The sequence below is a fragment of the Medicago sativa genome, chromosome 6, assembly GCF_051527215.1.
Source record: "Medicago sativa cultivar Bolivia chromosome 6, Bolivia_mono, whole genome shotgun sequence".
NCBI lineage: Eukaryota > Viridiplantae > Streptophyta > Magnoliopsida > Fabales > Fabaceae > Medicago > Medicago sativa.
The window spans coordinates 41,055,474-41,079,220 of NC_140754.1; the positions used below are offsets into that span (position 1 = coordinate 41,055,474).

General features: G+C 33.8%; 4 protein-coding genes and 1 non-coding gene across 5 annotated transcripts; all 5 read left to right on the forward strand.

Annotated features, from left to right (window-relative positions):
* Positions 1–250: 250 nt before the first annotated feature.
* Positions 251–1,486, forward strand: LOC146915173 (albumin-2-like). The gene is made up of 2 exons (XM_085716305.1): positions 251–789; positions 1,087–1,486. Exons 1-2 carry the CDS (start codon positions 330–332, stop codon positions 1,311–1,313), a joined length of 687 nt encoding a protein of 228 aa, XP_085572431.1. The 5' UTR covers positions 251–329; the 3' UTR covers positions 1,314–1,486.
* Positions 1,487–5,023: 3,537 nt separating this feature from the next.
* TRNAP-AGG (transfer RNA proline (anticodon AGG)) lies at positions 5,024–5,095 on the forward strand. Its single transcript has one exon. It is a non-coding gene; the product is annotated as a tRNA-Pro (tRNA).
* A 6,119-nt stretch (positions 5,096–11,214) lies between these two features.
* Positions 11,215–14,932, forward strand: LOC146915175 (heat shock protein 83-like). The gene is made up of 4 exons (XM_085717697.1): positions 11,215–11,497; positions 11,960–12,101; positions 12,553–12,833; positions 13,226–14,932. The coding sequence occupies exons 1-4, from the start codon at positions 11,375–11,377 to the stop codon at positions 14,777–14,779; spliced, it is 2,100 nt and encodes a 699-aa protein (XP_085573823.1). The 5' UTR covers positions 11,215–11,374; the 3' UTR covers positions 14,780–14,932.
* A 2,654-nt stretch (positions 14,933–17,586) lies between these two features.
* LOC146915176 (heat shock protein 82) lies at positions 17,587–20,007 on the forward strand. Its single transcript, XM_085717698.1, has 2 exons — positions 17,587–17,899; positions 18,293–20,007. The coding sequence occupies exon 2, from the start codon at positions 18,731–18,733 to the stop codon at positions 19,844–19,846; it is 1,116 nt and encodes a 371-aa protein (XP_085573824.1). The 5' UTR covers positions 17,587–17,899; positions 18,293–18,730; the 3' UTR covers positions 19,847–20,007.
* A 1,274-nt stretch (positions 20,008–21,281) lies between these two features.
* On the forward strand, positions 21,282–22,442 carry LOC146915177 (NDR1/HIN1-like protein 10). The gene is made up of 2 exons (XM_085721266.1): positions 21,282–21,672; positions 22,381–22,442. The coding sequence occupies exons 1-2, from the start codon at positions 21,282–21,284 to the stop codon at positions 22,440–22,442; spliced, it is 453 nt and encodes a 150-aa protein (XP_085577392.1).
* Positions 22,443–23,747: the final 1,305 nt, after the last annotated feature.

Below are 23,747 nucleotides of genomic sequence, written 5' to 3' on the forward strand. Positions count from 1 at the left end.
TATCAAAAAAATAAAAGAATAAATAGGCAGAATTTTTTAGACAAAATTTCCACTTTAGTTTTCTTAACATGCGTTCTAAGGGCACAAGTTAGGATTTCTCATAGCATATACAAATATGTGCAAGACGCGCGGAAGGAGGAATTAATATATATATATACACACCCACAAATACAAATGGATTGGCATATATCATATTATATTGTATTATATTTTTTCTCCGTGTGTCTATATAAATCCTTCTTCTTTTCCCATAATTTACTCACAACATAACCATCCTTAATCGCATTCGAAATAATTTCTCATCGCCTACAAACTTTACAATACCAAAGATGGCAACTCCTGGTTACAAAAATGCTGCATTTCGTTCATCTAGGAACAATGAAGCATACTTTTTCATCAATGATAAGCTCTTGCTTGTGGATTATGCTGCTTGTAACACCAACGATAAGATTTTGCGCGGGCCTACTCATGTTCGTGATGGGTTTAAATCACTTGCTCATACAATATTTGGAAGCTATGGAGTTGATTGTGCCTTTGACACTGAATACGACCAGACATTCATCTTTTATGAAAACTTTTGTGCGCTCATTGAGTATGCTCCATACTTTGACAATTTCAAAATAATCTCAGGTCCTAAGAAAATTGTCGACATGTTTCCTTTTTTCAAAGGAACCGTGTTTGAAAACGGAGTAGACTCTGCATTAAGGTCAACTTTGAAAAAAGAAGTTTACTTATTCAAAGGAGACAAGTATGCTCGTATAGACTATGGCGACAACCGTCTCGTTCAAAGTATCTTGCACATTAGCGTCCCAAGCCATTTGTCTTTGAGATGAACTTATGGACTTCTTGAGATAATAGCTGAGTCAATATTTAAAAAATATGTCGATATAATAATCATCCCATTTGTATAGACTATGGCGACAACCGTCTCGTTCAAAGTATCTTGCACATTAGCGAAGGGTTTACTTGTTTCCGTGACACAATCTTTGAATATGGAATTTTTTTTTTGAAGAAGCTAAATTAGCCCACCCAAATTGACACCGGTGAGAATTGAACCTGAGACCTCGAGGAGGAGCACACTCCCAGGTCCCAAGCCAATACCACTAGGCCAACCCAAGTGGGTTATCTTTGAATATGGAATTGATGCAGCTCTTGCTTCTCACAAGACCAATGAAGCCTACTTTTTCAAAGGAGAGTACTATGCACATGTCGATGTTACCCCAGGCTCGTCAAATGACAAGATTAGAGGTGGTGTGCACCTAATTCGTGACTATTGGCCAGCTCTTGGTAGCATCATACCTCTAAAGAATTAATCAATCACTGGCTTCACGACTATGATCATAATAATAAGATTGTATGATAATTAAGAATAAAAGACTCTTGTTAATGTTTGCTTTCTGCTCATCAATAATTAATGTAATACATGTGTGCTTCCTGGTTTGGATCTGTTCCTTGATGTAATAAAGTGTGGCTTCTTCTTTTTTTATAACTGTTTCCTTTTCTTTTAACATTGACTACTCTTTTCTTGTATTAATTGTTTTAATTTAAAACAGACATCTTAAGAAAATTATTACATGTAGAAATTTACATCTTGAAAGCTACCTCTAGTCTCATCTGAAGGCATCTTAAGAAAGCTTTAGGTCATCATCCCTAATAATTTTAACATTGCTTTTCATCCAAACAAGTTTAATGTAAGAGAAACTGAAACTAGTGAGTAGCATGGAAATAGCAGCAAACAATATATACTACGACGACAGTGAGTCAAAGCGGCAAGAAGTTTGATTATTCTTAAATAAAACTTCAGATCTGAGTCTTGTGAATGAAAAACAATTGTTGAAAGAACTTCAATCCCTTATATGGACCCATCCAACGCCCCTCCAACTATACCAAGGAACTTTATATGATGATTTTAAGAAAAAAAATTATCAATTTTCTTTTAGTAATAACTTAAACATTAGGCAAATACTTTAAACCAGAAGAAAAGGAAAGCCTCTGGGATCAATCATCAGGAAAACCGAGGAATCTGTTTATATGATTGGCCACTGGCGTAGCGTCACCTGGAATGTAAAGAAGGAGAGAATTTAAATCCATATCTGCTATAGTTTGGAGTGTTTGACGACTAGAACAGTACAAATGTTTTCTGTTGACAAGTTCTTCTGCAAGCTCACTTTGATGATTATCCATTAAATCTTCATTTACAACCACGATTAAAGGTTTGCGTAGCCGCAGTGTCTCAAATATGCTACGTTAAGCCTAGTATTGATTGTTTCCGACAGGGACGAGGTTATGACAGGGATGGGGTTTGATTTTATCAATACCTTTTAGACACAAGAATTTAAACTACATGGAACCAAAATGAAATTCAATTCCGAAAATCATGTCCAATCGAATGGCAAAACCGAGGCTGTTAACAGATGTTTCGAGTCTTGCCTTAGGCATCTTACGTGAACTAAACCTAACCAAGCGCCCCTTTTAAAGCCTAATTCAGGAGAGACCTGCCCTGTATTAATTAGAGATTCGACTCAATCAGCAGTATAGATTAAGAGGATCATTGCTGAAAGAAATCATATGTTCGACGAATTGAGGGTTCATTCGATTCAGGCACAACCAGGCCAACAAACACAGACAAAAGTAAAATTACGGGTAGAAGATAAAGTTTCTGGGAAGACACAGCATTTCAAATTAAGAACTTTGGCGAATCAGAAGTTGAGTTATAAATATTAAATTGACCTTATGTATTTTAATGTCATTAATTTTCAATCTCTAGAATAATATTTAGTCCCATATCTAACCGATGTGGGACTAAATTCACCCCTTCAAAGCCAACACAACTTACACAAGGCAAGCCAACACGAAGCAACTCCAATGCTGCAATTACGCGACTAGGGGCGGATCACAATAAAGACTGAATTTCCAATAGTAAGCTTATCTGCAAATTTCTCCACATCTTTATCTTGCTTTTCTAAAATCCTTCACAAGTACAATCGGTGTTATTAAATGGCGGCCATGGATGAATAGGGTGTTTATATAGTGGATTTTTTGCTTTCCGCCATTGATTGCATTGCGTACAATATGCAGGTTTGATTTGTTGCAAGTCCACATACTAATCAATCATGCTCTCATGACTGTCGTTTCCTCTGATATGCTGCATCACACAATTATCTCCGTGATTTTTAAAAGCTCAAACTAGTTCATTCTACATTCATCACCGGCCCAAACTACCAGCCATGGCTTCTAGTTTGGGAAATAATGTTCATTCAGCACACGTTTAAAGTGACAATTACACACTCATGAAATTTCATAGCTCATATCAACTCAAAAATGAAAATACACCGTCACATTAGAAATGAGGATGAGTTCTCTAACCGTAAACTTTCACATGTACAGATTGCATCATGGGAAAATTTGTGGCTATGTTTCTCATCAAGAAATAGGCGAGACAATGAAATGTTTTAATATACATTAAGCATGCCACTGTAACTATTTTTGAAACATAGAAGATAGAACTGACAGAGATAGAGAGAGGGAAAGTACGAAATAATGACTGAAACTACCTTGGTAGGAACATAGGATCCACGACCCATTTGGATAAGAAGACGAGTATAGTATATCCTTTTCCAAGCAACTTTTCCTTAACATTTTCAGAATCCACAGCTCTCATAAGAGCATCGAAACAAGTCGTCCCTACAGTCACAAACACCACTCTCCTTGTTTTGTCACCCCTTTCCTCGTCCTCCATTTAATTAAACACACCGCTCGATTTTGATTCAATTTAATTCTTCAAGTAAGCATTAACATTAACGACAACAATGAGCATTCGAAAGGATTGATTTCACCACTGAACAAAGCATCACAAACAGAAAGAACCGATCAACAAAATGCTTTGGTTACCTAAAGCCTGATAAGGAAAATGGATTGCACATTTCTTTAGGGCTTTGTAGTCCATTAGGCTGACTAGACACTTAAACCAATCATAAAAAACTATGAATCATGCATTTGTTTCCAGAAGTTTAGCGAAATTGACACAGTTCGACTAATGCACGCAATTTCATGCATAAACAGGAATTAAATTTAGATATCCTCCAAAGTTAAACCAGGACAAGCTATACTACAGAATGCAATTGCAAACTATGTCATTATAACGGTAATTAGCAATATAATAGAAAAAAGCTGTCATGTTTTGGGCTATACTGTAGAATGAACAAACTCAAACTACAGAATGCAATTGCAAACTATGTCATTATAACTTATGAAATTAAGTTGGAAAAAGCTGAGGAAAAATGTCATAAGTTATCTCAAACAGTGTCACAAAACTTATGTCGGTAGAAAAGATCAAATAAGTCAATCCAAACAACCCCTAGTTGGATTTGTCTCCTCTTCAGTGAGTTGTTAGTTTAGTTAGAAAAATTACATGTTTAAATTTTAGTTTGATGGTTTATATACTCACTCTAAAATGAACAGTTCACTTTAAAAAGAGTCACATAAATCCGCAATGAAGTGTAGTCGGACACGAACACTGGACACAACATGGCCACGTCAACATCAATAATAATTCTTGAAAATGTCATAATTCAATGTAATTAAATGTGTTGGTGTCAGACACGATACATATACATATCAAACATTGAGACACGTCTAATCCGATAGGTATATGTGCTTCATAGGATCAATGTTTGACGGCATAGTGTTAGATCTAATTCAACCTTACAAAAGCGGTTAAGGTGAAGGCTGCCCAAGCTTTATAAACACTACATTGACCGCAGTGAAGGCAACTCAAATGCTACAAATACACAGCTACAGGCGGACCGTAATGGTTCTAGATAACTCACTTAGAAGTTTATAAAAAATTCCAATGAAGAATGTTTCATTCCAGCTAGAAGAATGTAAATACTATGAATTAATTAATGGTAAGAAACGATTGTACGTATACCTGAAGGAGTGAGTGTTTGTGAATTGCCAGTCTAACACGGGTTTTATTGTTCCGTTAATAAGTTTGCTTCATCTGAGGATTGAACAGCAACATGGGCATTTGGTCTAGTGGTATGATTCTCGCTTAGGGTGCGAGAGGTCCCGAGTTCAATTCTCGGAATGCCCCACACTCAGTTCTTTTTATCAACATTTTTTCATCCGCAGTAAGAAAACCAAAAGTTGTTTTATTATTCTTTTTCTTTTTTTACAGTTTTTCATTTTTTTTTTTGGAATTGAAACTAAATTAATTTTTAAGGAATGCCCCACACTCAGTTCTTTTTATCAACATTTTTTCATCCGCAGTAAGAAAACCAAAAGTTGTTTTATTATTCTTTTTCTTTTTTTACAGTTTTTCATTTTTTTTTTTGGAATTGAAACTAAATTAATTTTTAAAAATATAAGAATATAAATATTGGCTAAAATCTATCCAAAAAAATATAGTTGTCCCGAGTGACGGATTCAGAGATTTTAATAAGTTGGTTCAAGTTATATCATAAAAATTTATATAAAACTTTATAAACGCGTAAGCGTGCGAAAATTATATAAAACTTTATAACGCGTAGTGTCAGTCGCAGCCTTTTTCAACAAATATAAGAATAGTTCATATTATAATAGTAGTTGTATGGTCTTGCCAACGATATTCTCTGAAATAATTGGTTAAAGTTTTCATAAAAGAAAATTTTATCTTAAAAATAAGCATTATTTGTATCTATATAATAACTATAACTTTTATAAAAAAAAAAAAAAAACCACTTCTTTTGATTTATTAACAAGTGCTCTTAGAACACTCATTAAGATCCTTCTTAGTTTTGTAATTTTTATAGTGTAATAAATAGAATATGTAAAAACAATAATACTATATAAACAGGGGTCAAACTAGATATATATATATATATATATATATATATATATATATATATATATATATATATATAGATATCTAATTTTAAGTTAAAAATACAATACACATGTGGAGGCAAGTGGGGGCGCTTGACCCCATTGCCCCTACACTAGATCCGTGCATGATTGTCCCTTTAAAAAATATAATTGTTATATTTGTCATACAATATAAACAAATGGAATAATTCTATTCTCTAAAAAAGAAAATGGAATAATTCTATTTAAAAAAAAAACAAATTGAATAGTTAATGAAATCTCCTATACATTTATTTGAGAAGGAAAAAAATGAGACAAGTATGCATCTCCTATACATTTATTTGAGAAGGAAAAAAATGAGACAAGTATGCATGGATATTGAAATCAAATAAGTAAGAAAGTTATATGTGACATGGCAAGATGGAATCATAAATTTATAAACATTCTTTCCAAAAAAAAAATTCTTGTGTGAACTCTAACCTAACACATCATTCTTACATCCAATCAATAAAAACCCAACACCTCATTAAAATAATAAAAAAAAATCTCATTTTTCATCATTAATCTTGAAGTTTTCTCTCTCTTCTCAATTTTTTCTTGGGATTGAAGTTTTTCGTTTTTCCATAACCCTCTATTTTCTGCGCACTAATTTTTTTGCCTCCTTAACAGACGGAAAAGGATACATGTCCTTAATCAATTCAGCAACCTTAAGTTTTTGTTTTGCGTTTATTTTTTTCCTTCAATTTTGTACTTCCAAATTGTGAAACATGGTTCATTTATGTTTTAATTTCCTTTGTTGAGTTAGAATGATTTGGAGAGAGGACACAAACTACAATTCATGGAACATAGAATGATTTGGAGAGAGAGAGAGAGAGAGAGAGAGAGACGAGAGGAGGACAGAGAAGAGGAGGAGTAGGAGATGAAACCATGGTGACTGGTGTGTTAGAGAGAGAAGCCATGGCAGCAGCGAGAGAGGGGCAGTTAAGGCCTCTGTTTCCTTTTCCTTAATTAAACAAATTAAACTTTTTTTTTTTAAGGGGTTAAATATGTTTTTGGTCCCTATAAATATACCAACTTTTCATTTTAGTTCCTCTAAAATTTTCCTTCAACTTTTAGTCCCTATAAAATTTCAATCACTACTTTTGGTCCCTATTTTAAAGTTAATTTTTGTATTCTTCAATTAAATTGTGCAGAAATGTGAAGAATATTATAAAAATATTTCCCAAAAAGAAAATTAGAATTTTTTAACAAAAAATCAATTTAATATGAATTTTTAACCATAAAAAATATAAAAATTCATATTAAATTCATGTTTTGTTAAAAAATTCTAAATTTTTTTGAGAAAGATTCTTATAATATTATGAATTTTTCTGCAAAATTTTATTCAAAAATATGAACTCTACATATGATTTTACTTTAAAATAGGGACCAAAAGTAGTGATTGAAAATTTTATAGGGACTAAAAGTTGAAGGAAAATTTTAGAGGGACTAAAATGAAAAGTTGGTATATTTATAGGGACCAAAAACATATTTAACCCTTTTTAAGTTTAATAATGTATGTCATATTTTTATTGGTTGGGTGTAAGAATGATGTGTTGGGTGAGAGTTCACACAAGAATTTCTCAAATAAAAAACAATCATATTTATTTATTATAATAAATTATAAAAATCAATTTTTTTTAGGCAAAACGGAAAAATATATTAGATAAAAATAACGACATATAGAGATCGAGCGCACTAGACCTGAACAAAATACAACTAAAATGAGAATAAAACAAGATATTATAAACATGGTGGACTAACCCTAATTAATCCTAACAAAACTAGCACTCCTCACGAGCACAACCTAGTGAACTCACTTACAGGTAGGGGTGGAAATGGTCTAGGCCGAGCCGGGCTTTGTAAGGCCTAAGCCTGGCCTACTTCAAAAATTATAGGCCTGAGCCTGGCCTATTACCCGTCATAGGCTTATTTTCGAGGCCTGACCTGGCCTTTTAAAAGGCCTGATGAAGCCTGAAAGCCTATTTTACACTAAGGCCTAGGAACATCTATAAGCCTACCACTAAATAGGCCAAAACTTATGAAGGCCTAAAACACACAAATATGACTTCTACTAAATAACAAATACTTACGAAGGGCTAATCACACTAATATATCTGCTACTAAATAGCCAAATCATATGAAAGCTTGAGTTTATAAAAATAAAACATCAACATTATCAATAATGAAATGCATATTATATATTAAAAGCTTAATAGGTCGGCCCGACGAGCTTAATAGGCTTTTTTGTAAGCCTTAGCCTAGCCTATTTAAGTAAATAGGCTTTATAAAAAGCTTGAGCCTGGCCTTTTTATTAAACGAGCTGGGCCGAGCTAGGCTTTAAATAGGCTAGGCCATAGGCCCCTGTCGGACGGCCTGGCCTGTTCCCACCCCTACTTACAGGCATAAAACCAGGTTACAAACAAAATATGAAGAGTGGACGTATGTAGGATAAAATGTTGGAACAAGAAGAGACTTGTACAATTCATCTAAGTTTTGATGATAACAAAGTATTAAAGAACAATAGAATATACTAATATTTGTTCAAGTGTGCAAGATCATTGACTATGTCCATCAAAGTATTGAACATGTATTACAACATCAGAAGCACAAGAGAAGCTCAAAAGACTATGATAGAAGATCTAAAGAAAGGTCAACCAGAGGTCAACATATTAGATCAGAAGAAAAAGATGTCTCTTCGAAGCTAAAGATTTGCCTCATCAGACTGTGTGGATCAAAAGAAAAGGACGTCTCTCCGAAGTTAACATATTAAATCAGAAGAAAAGGACGTCTCTCTGAAGAAAGGTCAACCAGAAGTCAACATATTATATTTGCCTCAACATATTACATGTTTTTTTATCAGTATTTTGATATTTTTAATGAGTCTGTAGTAATTTTAGACAGCTTAGTGGTGAAAAAAGCAAGAGTTTACAAGTTAAGTTTAAACCACCGTGTCACGATTTCTACTTCGTGACATGATTTTTCGCAGAAGTTGGAGTTTGTCCCGGCCTGTTTGCATAATCGTGACACGATTTGGATGAGTGTCAAAGTTGGATTTTGAATTTCAGGAGGTTATCTTATCACGTTTTTGTCATCGTGACATGATTTTGGTCGCCTAGGACCTTGCCTACATAAGCTGAACTTGTTGTCAGGAATATGGTTCTAAATTTTGGAGATCCGAAGCACGAATTTGAGAGCAGAAGACTGAAGAGGCGTCCTTCCATCAAACTCATAGTCAGTTCTTTGTATGTGTATGCTTCAATTGAATTTGTTATTTGTAACCTTTATTATGAGTAGTTAAGTTCTTAGTGATTAGGTCGGGAGATGAAATTTGTTGGATATGTTTGAATCATGTAGGTTGTTAAACTCTATCTAAGATAATGCAATTCTAGTTTTCATTTAGTTAAATATGTGTTTAATATCTTTGTATACACATATCATATATAATTTGAATGTAAAGAATGAATGACTATTGACCTTAACTTTCTGTTTTGATCAAATTTAACTCTTTAATTAAACATGGTTAGTCTATGAATGAATAATCATTTATTAAATATCATTTTCTTATTTATTATTAAATCAAAATATTATTATATAATCCACATAAGCAAAAATGTGTCCAAATGTGCTAGAGGGGGTAAAATCCTGAAAAATGTAAAATAAAGTGGTTAAAATTCAAAATTTATCAAAATAAAGGGAGTAAAACTACCCTTAAATAAAAATTTATTTTAAAAAAGCTAAAAAAAAAAACTAAAACAAACGGGACCTAAGGGTATGTTTGGTTGACAAAAGAAAGTGAAAGGAGAGAAAGCCTAAGGAGAGAAAGTGAAAGGAGAGAAAGATCATAGAAAGTGAGATGATTTGTTTAGTTGTTTGGTAAAAGTGAAAGTGAAAAGAAAGTGTGAGAGAAAGAAAGAAGCATAGTTATGAAAAGACATAAATATCCTTGAACATTATAAAATACTCCCTCCGTTTCAAAATACGTGTTGCTTTAGCCAAAAAAATTTGTTTCAAAATGAATGTCACTTTCGATTTTCAATGCAATAATAACTTTTTCTTTTCAATTGTACCCTTCAATTAATACTATGTTACATTACTTCCAAAGTATTATTTTTTCTTTAATGAAAAGCAAACCAATAGTTGATTAGGATAATTTGGTAAAATTGCTATGACATTTGACTACTTTATTCCATTCCTTAATCTGTGTGCAATTGACTAAAACGACACTCATTTTGAAACGGAAGGAGTATATTACAAAAATAAAATAACTAAGAATAATAGTACCCTAATTAAATAAATACTCAAATATAAAATAGTTCAAGATTGGTTGATAACACATTAATGACCATATTTTAATATAATTTAGTAGTTAACTTCTCTTAAATTTAAAAATTATAAATAAAGTACTAATTGTTGTTTATTTATTTATAATAAAATAAAAAGATGGTAGGTATTATGGTCTTTTTCATTCAAAAAGTAGCAAACTGCATACTTTCTGTCCTATGATGCGCGGAAACATATTTGATGTGGGTCCCACCCAAACTTTCCATCCTCTTGTGCTCTTTAGAGCATAATTATCGGTGGTGGCATTGCAAATTTTTGTATACGTGTAGCAACTGATGTCAGAGAGGGATGGATATTTGAGAAACAAAGACACCCTCTCCTATACCATGGTGGTACTGCAATACTACGGTGCCTTTCACTTTTTGCAATGCCAACATCAATGTTTTTATATTAAAACTCCCAACTTTTCACCTTTTAACTATATTTTATTAATTTAAAACACAAAGTTGGTGTATATTGTAAGATTAGTGGGACCCATTTTAGAGTTTTTGGAGAGTGGTATGGATATTTAGAAAATGTAGTTGGGTGGTTTAAATAATTGAGATGTGAAGTAATATAAAATATTAGGTGGGACGCATTTATACCATCCATATGAGTGGCATGGATGTGGGTGCTCTTATGTTATTCCAAATTGAGGAAGGATGTTGGAATCCGTGCTTTCTTTCCTACTTCAATCTTTCCATCATGTTTCTAGCCTAACCAAACACACCCTAAAGTTTACGAAATATGCCAAAAAAAAATTACCAAACGGTAAAAACTTTCTACTCTGAATTTCCCGCGCCAGGTTATCTTTCTTTTAAAAACTCAGCGAAAACCCCCGAACATTCCAGACTCAACCATACTAACAGAACGTTCTGGATCCTTTCAGAACGACACCGTATCACTTCACACCATCCCTCAAAAAGAAGTTAAGAATCTCGAAAACGATAGAACAATCCAGAAACACTTCACACTATAAAATCTCTCTCTCTTTCATTCATTCGAAGCATCTCAATTCTCATTCTCTGCGATCGATTCGTTTTCTCTGCAATTCTCAATTCTCATTCTCTGCGATCGATTCGTTTTCTCTGCAATTCTCTCTCGTTGCGATTTTTGTCCTTTGAAATTCTCTCTGTGAAATTCGCTTTTTCTCGATCAAGTTTCTTCAATGGCGGACGCTGAAACATTCGCATTCCAAGCTGAGATTAACCAACTTCTTAGCTTGATCATCAACACTTTCTATAGCAACAAGGAGATTTTCTTGCGTGAACTCATCAGCAATTCTTCTGATGTAAGCATGCACGCGTTTCTGTTTTCTTTCTTGTTATTTTTCGTGATCGATTCATTCGCATTGCGTTCGATTAATGATCGATTTATCAATTTACTTTTTGATTAAAAATTGTTTTTCTGTTAGTGTTTGATCTATGTAGTTTTAATTGATTAATTGAATTTTTTTTTTTTTGAGGAAATTGATTAATTGACTTATTCACGATTAATTGATTATGAATTATTTTACTTAATCTGTAGTTTTTGAATTATGATGTTAAATGATATTAGTTTAGTAGTTTGTTTAATCAGTTTATCAGTATGCTTTCTGTTGATTAAATAGTTTAGCTCAAGTTTGACGTATCTTATAAAAGCATGATTGAAAATTTGTAAGCATGAATTTTGATTATGAAGGAATTAAAGAAGAATCTGTTTATTTCATGAAGATTATTTGACTAACTGTGTATTTGGATGTGGTTTTTTGAAGGCTTTGGACAAAATTCGGTTTGAGAGTTTGACTGACAAGAGTAAGCTTGATGGACAACCAGAGCTTTTCATTAGGCTTGTTCCTGACAAAGCCAACAACACTCTTTCCATCATTGACAGTGGCATTGGAATGACCAAAGCAGGTAATCGCATGATTCCATTTTGTTTCCGAAGTTTGATACATGTTTGAATTGGTGATGAATTTGATGAATTCACAGTGTTTCCGTGATTTTCTTGAAAGTTTAGTGTAAATTTTGTTAAGATTATGGTAGAACACTATGTAGCACCAATGCTTATGATTGAACGTATGTCTGGTGACCGACACTGAATGATGGTGGTGACCGACACTGAATGATGGTGGTGACACTTGAGATTACATTCATCTAATTTATTTTTTTAAAATTACTATCAATGTCAACATACCAGTGTGGTGCTTCATAGGTGGAACAATGTAATTTTGTTAACCTCGCTGTTAATTATAATTATGTTAAAACTACCGGTTAATTTACACACATATGCTCTAGTATTGTTGATTTGAAATTGATATTTTTGAACCTGAATTTCTGAATGTTCTGTTTTGGGTCTATGTTTTAGATTTGGTGAACAATTTGGGTACTATTGCGAGGTCTGGAACCAAGGAGTTCATGGAGGCATTACAGGCAGGTGCTGATGTGAGCATGATTGGTCAATTTGGTGTTGGATTCTACTCTGCTTATCTGGTTGCTGAGAAAGTTATTGTAACTACCAAGCACAATGATGATGAGCAATACGTTTGGGAATCACAAGCTGGTGGCTCCTTCACTGTTACAAGAGATACTGAAGGTGAACAACTTGGTAGGGGAACCAAGATCACTCTTTTCCTCAAAGAGGATCAGGTAGTTTATTTTTCTAAACTTTGCTAAAATAATTGGAATATTTTTTTATACCTGTCATGCTTTTGAAAACTGCTTTACTATTGCAAGTTTGCATCCCATTGGTGATATTTTGTAGAGAAAGTTGGTACTCTGCCTGGTTTCTTTTGAATAGTGAACTTAACTTCTGAAATTGTCTAGCAGAGATTACTATATCAATTATATATAATTTTGTGAAATGTTGTTCTAGCAGAGATTACTATATTATATCAATTATATAATTTTTGGAAATGTTTTCACATAGCTCTATGATTTCTGTTACTCAAACTTAGTTGGTCATTAACTTGGTATGTTAATTTTGAAAATCAATATTTTATTCAGTAGTCGTTTTAAATTAATGATTGATTCATTTACAGTTGGAATACTTGGAAGAGAGGAGAATCAAAGACCTTGTGAAGAAGCACTCTGAATTCATTAGCTACCCAATCTACCTTTGGACCGAGAAGACTACTGAGAAAGAGATTAGTGATGATGAAGATGATGAGCCCAAGAAGGAAGAAGAAGGTGTGGTCGAGGAAGTTGATGAGGACAAGGATAAAGATGCCAAGAAGAAAAAGAAGATTAAGGAGGTTTCTCATGAGTGGGAACTCATCAACAAGCAGAAACCAATCTGGCTACGTAAGCCAGAAGAGATCACCAAGGATGAATATGCTGCTTTCTACAAGAGCTTAACCAATGACTGGGAAGAACACTTGGCTGTGAAGCATTTCTCTGTTGAGGGACAGCTTGAATTTAAGGCCATTCTCTTTGTTCCGAAAAGAGCACCCTTTGATTTGTTTGATACCCGAAAGAAGATGAACAATATCAAGCTCTATGTTAGGAGGGTGTTCATCATGGACAACTGCGAGGAGCTCATACCAGAATACCTTGGATTCGTGAAAGGTGTTGTTGACTCTGATGATTTGCCACTTAACATCTCTCGTGAGATGTTGCAACAGAACAAGATCTTGAAGGTGATTAGGAAAAATCTTGTCAAGAAATGTATTGAGATGTTCAATGAGATTGCTGAGAACAAGGAAGATTACAACAAATTCTATGATGCTTTCTCGAAAAATTTGAAATTGGGTGTTCATGAAGATAGCCAGAACAGGGCTAAACTTGCTGATTTGCTCAGGTACCATTCTACTAAGAGTGGTGATGAAATGACTAGCTTGAAGGACTATGTTACCAGAATGAAAGAAGGGCAGAAGGACATTTACTACATTACTGGAGAAAGCAAAAAGGCTGTGGAAAACTCTCCTTTCTTGGAGAGACTGAAGAAGAGGGGCTACGAAGTTCTCTTCATGGTCGATGCTATTGATGAGTATGCTGTTGGACAACTGAAAGAGTATGACGGAAAGAAATTGGTTTCAGCTACAAAGGAAGGATTGAAGCTGGATGATGAAACTGAGGAGGAGAAGAAGAAAAAAGAGGAGAAGAAGAAATCCTTTGAGGATCTTTGCAGGGTCATGAAGGAAATCTTGGGAGATAAAGTGGAGAAGGTGGTTGTCTCTGACAGGATTGTTGATTCTCCATGCTGTTTGGTGACTGGTGAATACGGATGGACTGCTAACATGGAGAGAATCATGAAGGCTCAAGCTCTGAGGGACAGCAGCATGGCAGGCTACATGTCTAGCAAGAAAACTATGGAAATCAACCCTGATAATGGCATTATGGAAGAGTTAAGGAAGAGATCTGAAGCTGATAAGAATGATAAGTCAGTGAAGGACCTTGTGCTTCTGCTTTTTGAAACTGCACTTTTGACTTCTGGTTTTAGCCTTGATGAACCAAACACCTTTGCTGGAAGGATTCATAGGATGTTGAAATTGGGTCTTAGCATTGATGAGGATGAAACTGGCGCCGATGATGTTGATATGCCTCCATTGGAAGAAGATGGTGCTGAGGAGAGCAAGATGGAGGAAGTTGACTAAAAGCTTATAGATTGGAATGTTAATATGGTGATGCTTCTTGTGTCTTAGTTGCTTTTTGTCTTCAATAGTCATGGGGTCTGGGTTTTTTTTGGATTTGTCTTAGATGTATTTGTCTCTATTATCATGTCATTAATGAAAAACAATCTTCATCTTTAATATTGTTTGATTAACTATACATGAATGTTTTAGTCAATTTTGTTTTCTGAAACTTTGTGGAGGTCATAACACGACTATGTCACTAGGCTTCCTTTAAACCACAAAACCATCCATCTAATTTAATTTTACAAAGCTCAAAACTAGATTAACAAACTTTACATTACTGCATTTTTAATTGCAATGAAGAGAATCTAATGCAAAATCATCTCTGCTTTAATTGTTTGAGAAAATTTTGTTACCGGAACCTCTCTGTGTTTGAGTTTTCACTGCGCATATTACCTAATGCAAAATCATGGAATTCAATTTCTTAAAAAGAATCAATTTTAAGGATCCAAGCAAATGTAATTATGTAGTAGCACTCTTCAATTGCTCATCGTGTATTATGTGGTTGAGATGGTTATTTGTCTCTAGATCTATGGAAATTTGTTATCATTCTTTCCTTTTGAAATTCAATTGGATGTATTTTCTGCTAATTATTTTGATATATACTCGCAAATTTTCCGAAAGGTTGTCATGTTGTTAAATGAACATCATGCAACTTATTTACTCATTTTTTTTATAAAATCCTAAAATACTAATATTTACTTGTTGCCTTCTTTGCCTCTCGCTATATTTCTCCCCTACATATTGTTATGACAGATATTATCTATTATCTACAACCTATATTGTTATCATAAATATAGGGTTGCCACCAACCTAAAATATTAAGGTTTAAATTACAACTTAATGTTTTTAGTTTGGTATAAAAGTTAGCAATTGTGGTTCCCGTGCGCTTAACTCATTTAATAAGGATAATCCATAATATATGTAGGGGTTGTGGTTCGAATCTCGGATAATATATGTAGGGGTTGTGGTTCGAATCTCGGATACCCCACTTATTGATTTTTAAAGTGAATTTCTTTGGCCGTTAGACTACTTTACAAAAAAATCAAAAAAGTTAGCAATTGTGTATCTTTTTTTTGACATAAAAATTTTCTGTTATCGGTTTAATTTAGTTATATGGTAAAAAGAAAAAAAATGAATGTGATGTATTATATTTTTGTTAGAAACTTTGTTCTTAAATTGAGAATGAAAGGTGTGAATATTTTGTGTTAACATCTTTTGTGTTTTTTTTCTTTTTTTTTTGAAAGGAACATCTTTTGTGTCTTGAAAAGAGAACGAAGAAACTTAGCGTATCACAATTTCTTTTATAAAGAAATCTTGTTTTTTTTCCTTCTAAAAAATGGGTTTTCAGTAGATATCTAAAAATGAGTTGCAATCCCCAAATACGTGAGTAATATTTCCTTATTAAAAAGAACCACATTAATAATCTTTTCATATTTTACATATTTTAATTTTATAAAAAATATAATTATTTTATATTAATAATTAAATTAAGAATCATTGTCTAGACACTATCGGATTTATACACACAAAAGGCTATGAAATCAAAATCTTATATTCTTATATTTTTTTCAATCTAATTTATTTATATTTTTTGAACTCATTTATCCAATAAATAATTATCCTTGTCACTAATGTACACAAGTTTTAACTAAAAGAGGGAGAGGTGACAACTAAAAGAAGGAGAGGCAACAAATGTACATACTATAAAATACTATAAAAAAACAAAGCAACTAATTTTTAAAAAAAAGAAATCGACAATATAAAAAGCTTGCTACAGCAATAAACAACAAATCATGCCTAAAACGAGCACAAGCAATAAACGGTAGTATAAAAACACCATTGTGCAGAAAGCAAAACCACCACATAGTTGAAGAACATTGTATTAAAACCGAACCAACAGAGTTGAAGAAAATCTTGTATTTTATTCAATATGTCGTCCTCCAATGACACTCTGGTTATGATTATTGTAATTGTGTTGTTTATGATTGTCATGGCTACATTGTTCATAAAAAACAATACGGGTTACATGTCAGGGATCAAGTACAATGTGGTTGATGCTTCATTAATAGAATTCAACTACACAAGCGACAACATCATAGTTTACGGGTTAAAGGTCAACATGACAGCAACAAACTCCAACGAAGAAGCATATAAACCTAAATTGGGATATTTTGCACGTTTTTCGTATAAATGTAATCAATTCACTGAATTGAGTATGGAACCCTTTGTCATTCCCGGTAAGACTACCATGTTGCTTGAGCCCATAGTGCTTGGAGGGTATACCACAATCAAAAAACTAAAGCCTCGACAACTTGATGAGTATAATGAAGAGACACGTTTGGGGATTTACAACTTAGATTTGTTCATAGATCCATGTATCCGTTGTACAAATTTGAGAGTTATGTTGAATTCCAAAGGTATATTGAAACCTGATACCACATGCAAGCGAAACCTTTGGTTTTAATTTGTAAGTTGTAACCAAATGCAAGCGAAACCTTTGGTTACCAAACTAGATTTGTGACCCTGGAGAATTTTTTTGGTATTAAGAGCTGAAGTAATATCGAATTCAAATTCATACGACATCAAAGCATGCATATTGTAATAATATTTATGGCTCCAGAGTATGGACATTTAATTGGACTTTAGTGTTTTTTCTGCGTTGTTGGTGCAAACAAATGTACTGGATGTATTTAAATTCTTAGTAATTTGAAAAATATGTTATTCGATTTTATATTTTTTTTATCATCTGTAACCATATATTGAAGATCATCCCTTGTCATTATACGACCCTTCACGTATTTGTGAGTTTCCACATTGCATTGTAGTTATGAAACCTTTAACTAATTTCAAGAGTCTTTGATGTATGATTGTAATGTATCAGTGCAATGAAGAAATAATGTACAACTATGGTGTTATCACACATTTGCTGAGAAAGTTATTGTAACTACCAAGCACAATGATGATGAGCAATACGTTTGGGAATCACAAGCTGGTGGCTCCTTCACTGTTACAAGAGATACTGAAGGTGAACAACTTGGTAGGGGAACCAAGATCACTCTTTTCCTCAAAGAGGATCAGGTAGTTTATTTTTCTAAACTTTGCTAAAATTATTGGAATATTTTTTTATAACCTGTCATGTTTTTGAAAACTGCTTTACTATTGCAAGTTTGCATCCCATTGGTGATATTTTGTAGAGAAAGTTGGTACTCTGCCTGGTTTCTTTTGAATAGTGAACTTAACTTCTGAAATTGTCTAGCAGAGATTACTATATCAATTATATATAATTTTGTGAAATGTTGTTCTAGCAGAGATTACTATATTATATCAATTATATAATTTTTGGAAATGTTTTCACATAGCTCTATGATTTCTGTTACTCAAACTAAGTTGGTCATTAACTTGGTATGTTAATTTTGAAAATCAATATTTTATTCAGTAGTTGTGTTAAATTAATGATTGATTCATTTACAGTTGGAATACTTGGAAGAGAGGAGAATCAAAGACCTTGTGAAGAAGCACTCTGAATTCATTAGCTACCCAATCTACCTTTGGACTGAGAAGACTACTGAGAAAGAAATCAGTGATGATGAAGATGATGAGCCCAAGAAGGAAGAAGAAGGTGTTGTTGAAGAAGTGGATGAGGACAAGGAGAAAGATGCCAAGAAGAAAAAGAAGATTAAGGAGGTTTCTCATGAGTGGGAACTCATCAACAAGCAGAAACCAATCTGGCTGCGTAAGCCAGAAGAGATCACCAAGGATGAATATGCTGCTTTCTACAAGAGCTTAACCAATGACTGGGAAGAACACTTGGCTGTGAAGCATTTCTCTGTTGAGGGACAGCTTGAATTTAAGGCCATTCTCTTTGTTCCGAAAAGAGCACCCTTTGATTTGTTTGATACCAGAAAGAAGATGAACAATATCAAGCTTTATGTTAGGAGGGTGTTCATCATGGACAACTGCGAGGAGCTCATACCGGAATACCTTGGATTTGTGAAAGGTGTTGTTGACTCTGATGATTTGCCGCTTAACATCTCTCGTGAGATGTTGCAACAGAACAAGATCTTGAAGGTGATTAGGAAAAATCTTGTCAAGAAATGTATTGAGATGTTCAATGAGATTGCTGAGAACAAGGAAGATTACAACAAATTCTATGATGCTTTCTCGAAAAATTTGAAATTGGGTGTTCATGAAGATAGCCAGAACAGGGCTAAACTTGCTGATTTGCTCAGGTACCATTCTACTAAGAGTGGTGATGAAATGACTAGCTTGAAGGACTATGTTACCAGAATGAAAGAAGGGCAGAAGGACATTTACTACATTACTGGAGAAAGCAAAAAGGCTGTGGAAAACTCTCCTTTCTTGGAGAGACTGAAGAAGAGGGGCTATGAAGTTCTCTTCATGGTCGACGCTATTGATGAGTATGCTGTTGGACAACTGAAAGAGTACGACGGAAAGAAATTGGTTTCTGCTACAAAGGAAGGACTGAAGCTGGATGATGAAACTGAGGAGGAGAAGAAGAAAAAAGAGGAGAAGAAGAAATCCTTTGAGGATCTCTGCAGGGTCATGAAAGAAATCTTGGGAGATAAAGTGGAGAAGGTGGTTGTCTCTGACAGGATTGTTGATTCTCCATGCTGTTTGGTGACTGGCGAATACGGATGGACTGCTAACATGGAGAGAATCATGAAGGCTCAAGCTCTGAGGGACAGCAGCATGGCAGGCTACATGTCTAGCAAGAAAACTATGGAAATCAACCCTGATAATGGCATTATGGAAGAGTTAAGGAAGAGATCTGAAGCTGATAAGAATGATAAGTCAGTGAAGGATCTTGTGCTTCTGCTTTTTGAAACTGCTCTTTTGACTTCTGGTTTTAGCCTTGATGAACCAAACACCTTTGCTGGAAGGATTCATAGGATGTTGAAATTGGGTCTTAGCATTGATGAGGATGAAACTGGCGCCGATGATGTTGATATGCCTCCATTGGAAGAAGATGGTGCTGAGGAGAGCAAGATGGAGGAAGTTGACTAAAAGCCTATAGATTGGAATGATATTAGTTTGTTAAAAGATGGTGGATGCTTCTTGTGTCTTAGTTACTTTTTGTCTTGAATAGTTATGGGTCATAGGTTTTGGTTTTGTCTTTGTACCTGTCTATTATCATGTCATCAATGAAAAACAATTATTCGTCTTAACTTTGTTTGATTGAAATTCACAACTTTGTTTTCTAAAACTTAACTTGAATTTGTGGAGTTCAAAACATGATTTTGTCACTAGGCTAACAATAATTTCTCTGTTATTCCTTTAAACCACAAAACCATAATATTACATAATATTTTGCCTCTTTCCCTCTCACTAGATTTCTCCCCTACTTATTGTTATGATAGTTATTATCTATTATCTACAACCTACATATTGTTATCATAAATATGGGGTTGCCACCAACCTGAAATATTAAGGTTTAAATTACAACGTAATGTTTTTAGGATGGTAATAAAAATTAGCAATTGTGTATCTTTGTTTAACATAAAAATTCCCTGTTATCGGTTTAAGTTAGTTATATGGTAAAAGAAAAAAAAATTAATGTGATGTATTTTGATTTTGTTAGAAACTTTGTTGTCAAATTTTGAAGGAAAGGTATGAATATTTCGTGTTAACATCTTTTTTGTCTTGAAAAGGGAATGAAGAAACTCAAGGTAGTCACAAACAATTTCTAAGGAAATCCTGTTTTTCTTTTCTAAAAAAAGGTTTTCCGTAGATATTTAAAAATGATTCATCCCCAAATACGAGAGTAATATCTCCTTCCTTCTGTTAAAAAGAACCACATTAATAATCTTTTCATATTTTTCTCAAAAAAAAAAAAATCTTTTCATATTGTATATTTTTAATTTAAAAATATAATTATTAAATTAAGAATCCTTTTTCAAAACACTATCGGATTTATACACATAAAAGGCTATGAAATCTAAATCTTATATTCTTATATTTTTTCAATCTAATTTATTTACATTTTTTAAACTCATTTATCCAATGAATAATTATCCGTGTCACGTACATACTAAAAGAGGGAGAGGAGGTGACAACTAAAAGAAGGAGAGGTAACACATGTACATACTATAATATACTATAAAAGAACAATGCAACTAATTTTTTTAAAAAAGAAATCGACACCGTAAAAAGCTTGCTACAACAATAAACAACAAATCATGTCTAAAATGAGAACAAGCAATAAACAATACTATAAAAACACCATTGTGCAGAAACCAAAACCACCACATAGTCGAAGAACATTGTATTAAATCCGAACCAACAGAGTTGAAGAAAACCTTGTATTTCATTGAAGATGTCGTCTTCCAATGACCCTCCGACTCAATCTCAATCACGAAAAGTTGAGAATATTATGATTATTATAATTGTGTTGTTTATGATTGTCATGGCTGCGTTGTTCATAAAAAACAATATCGGCTACATGTCAGGGATCAAGTACAATGTGGTTGATGCTTCATTAATAGAATTCAACCTTACAAGCGACAACATCATAGTTTATGGGTTAAAGGTCAACATGACAGCAACAAACTCCAACGAAGAAGCATATAAACCTAAATTGGGATATTTTGCACGTTTTTCGTATAAATGTAATCAATTCACTGAATTGAGTATGGAACCCTTTGTCATTCCCGGTAAGACAACCATGTTGCTTGAGCCCACAGTACTTGGAGGGTATACCTCAATCAAAAAACTAAAGCCTCGACAACTTGATGAGTATAATGAAGAGACACGTTTGGGGATTTACAACTTAGATTTGTTCATAGATCCATGTATCCGTTGTACAAATTTGAGAGTTATGTTGAATTCCAAAGGTATATTGAAACCTGATACCACATGCAAGCGAAACCTTTGGTTTTAATTTGTAAGTTGTTACCAAATGCAAGCGAAACCTTTGGTTACCAAACTAGCCTGGAGAATTTTTTTGGTATTAAGAGCTGAAGTAATATCGAATTCAAATTCAATCGACATCAAAGCATGGATATTCTAATAATATTTATGGCTCCAGAGTATGGACATTGAATTGGACTTGTTTTTTCTGTTGTTGGTGCAAACAAATGTACATGGATGTATTTAAATTCTTAATAATGTGAAAAATATGTTATTCCATTTTATAGTTTCTATCATCGGTAACCATATGATGAAGATGATCCCTTGTCATTATACGACCCTTCACGTATTTGTGAGTTTCCACATTGCATTGTAGTTATCAAACCTTTAACTGATTTCAAGAATCTTTGATGTATGATTTTAATGTTATCGCAAAGCCATAATTTTTGTAAGGTCAGAGTGGGGTGAGCACACGAAAAGGAAATCTTGATGAGGACTGAATTGTTTGTGGCTGTGGGATAACAATAGATTGAAATGAGTAGGAAGTGAAAAATAGTTGATTGTCTTGGACGTTATCTTTTTCTTTTTGTTGGCTCGAATCTTGGACGTTGTCTAATTGTGTTTTAAGGGCGAATAAGGTCAACTGAAAAATAAGATTTTACAAAAAAATTAAATTGTGGATCTTGAAACAGGGAAGATCAAAGTAGAAGAAGATTCTGGTTCAGGTTCTTCTCTTGATGTTCCAATGAGATGAACAGTGGCGGAATCAGTGGAGGAATTAAGTGTCGTCATTGGGAATTGGAGAACATCGCTCCTCCCTTTGAAGCAGTGGCGGAGCCACTCATGCTTGAAGGGATGCACATGAACCCCCTACCTTTCTAAAGTTACTCATATACTCCCTCCGTCCCTCAATAGATGACCTAGTTGACAATATATATTATTGACTTGACATACTTTGACTATATTTTTCTACTAATTCACAAAGATAAATAATATTATGTAAGATGTTGTTGGATTCGTCTCGATGAATATTTTTAAAATATTACATTTTCATAATTTTTTTAGTAGAGAGTATTCATGATAACCCTCCAATAGAGTGATAATGAACTCTATGATCAATGATCCATGCTACGGTCCTTGGTACCTTGAGACTTGTAAGTCCAAAGGAGTTGGCAGTTAGTCTCGGTTTGTGAGGCTCCCGGCTAGCAGTGGTATCAAAGCCTGCTTGCCAACAGCGGGGGTACATTATGGTATGTATATAGTAAAGAAGATGAGTAGGAAGGAAATACTCTTTAACATGAACAGCGATAGCAACTCAACCCAGCCCATCACTCACACTTCTGCCACTCTTCCAAAATCCTTTAAAAGAACCAATTCCCACAAAATAGAAAATCTTATTGAGTACTCTTATGTTCCTGAAGATGTGCAAGTAGCAGAAACAATACCTCCTCTTCTTAACCCAAAGAAAAGTAAAAAGAAAGGTAGATGTAAACCACCATCTACTCCACAAAGGAGATCTGATCCAGACAATGGCCCTTGGGTAGGAATTCATAAGAAGGCTCCACCTCTTCCAATCTATGAAGAGGCTCTTAGAATTCTTAGAGAAGAAAACTTAATACCACCTGATGATCCAGACCTAGTCACTTGGTCTCCTCATGACCATTGCAAACCTAACAAAACCACAACATACTTTGAACCCATCCCTTGTTTCATGTATACAGCTTCATCTTCCCAATATGAACAACAATTCCCTGCCTTAGAAAGAAAAATTGATCCTGTCACAAATAGGGCTTCCAAACCTTTCATACAACCCAATGAAGTTTATCCAGATGGAAAATTCAAGCCTTTATCCCAGGCAGAAGAAGTTCTCAATTGGCAATCAGAAAACATAATTGCTCAGAATGAAAGTCTCCAAACCATGGGTGATAAGTTAGAGAAAGTTACAGAAAAGATGGAAGAAACAGATCAAGATCTCAAAGTACTGTCTCAAAAAATGCAAAAGCATTATAAGGAGCTCAAGGAAGAAGTAGTCAAATTAGATAGTGATCTAAGAACCATG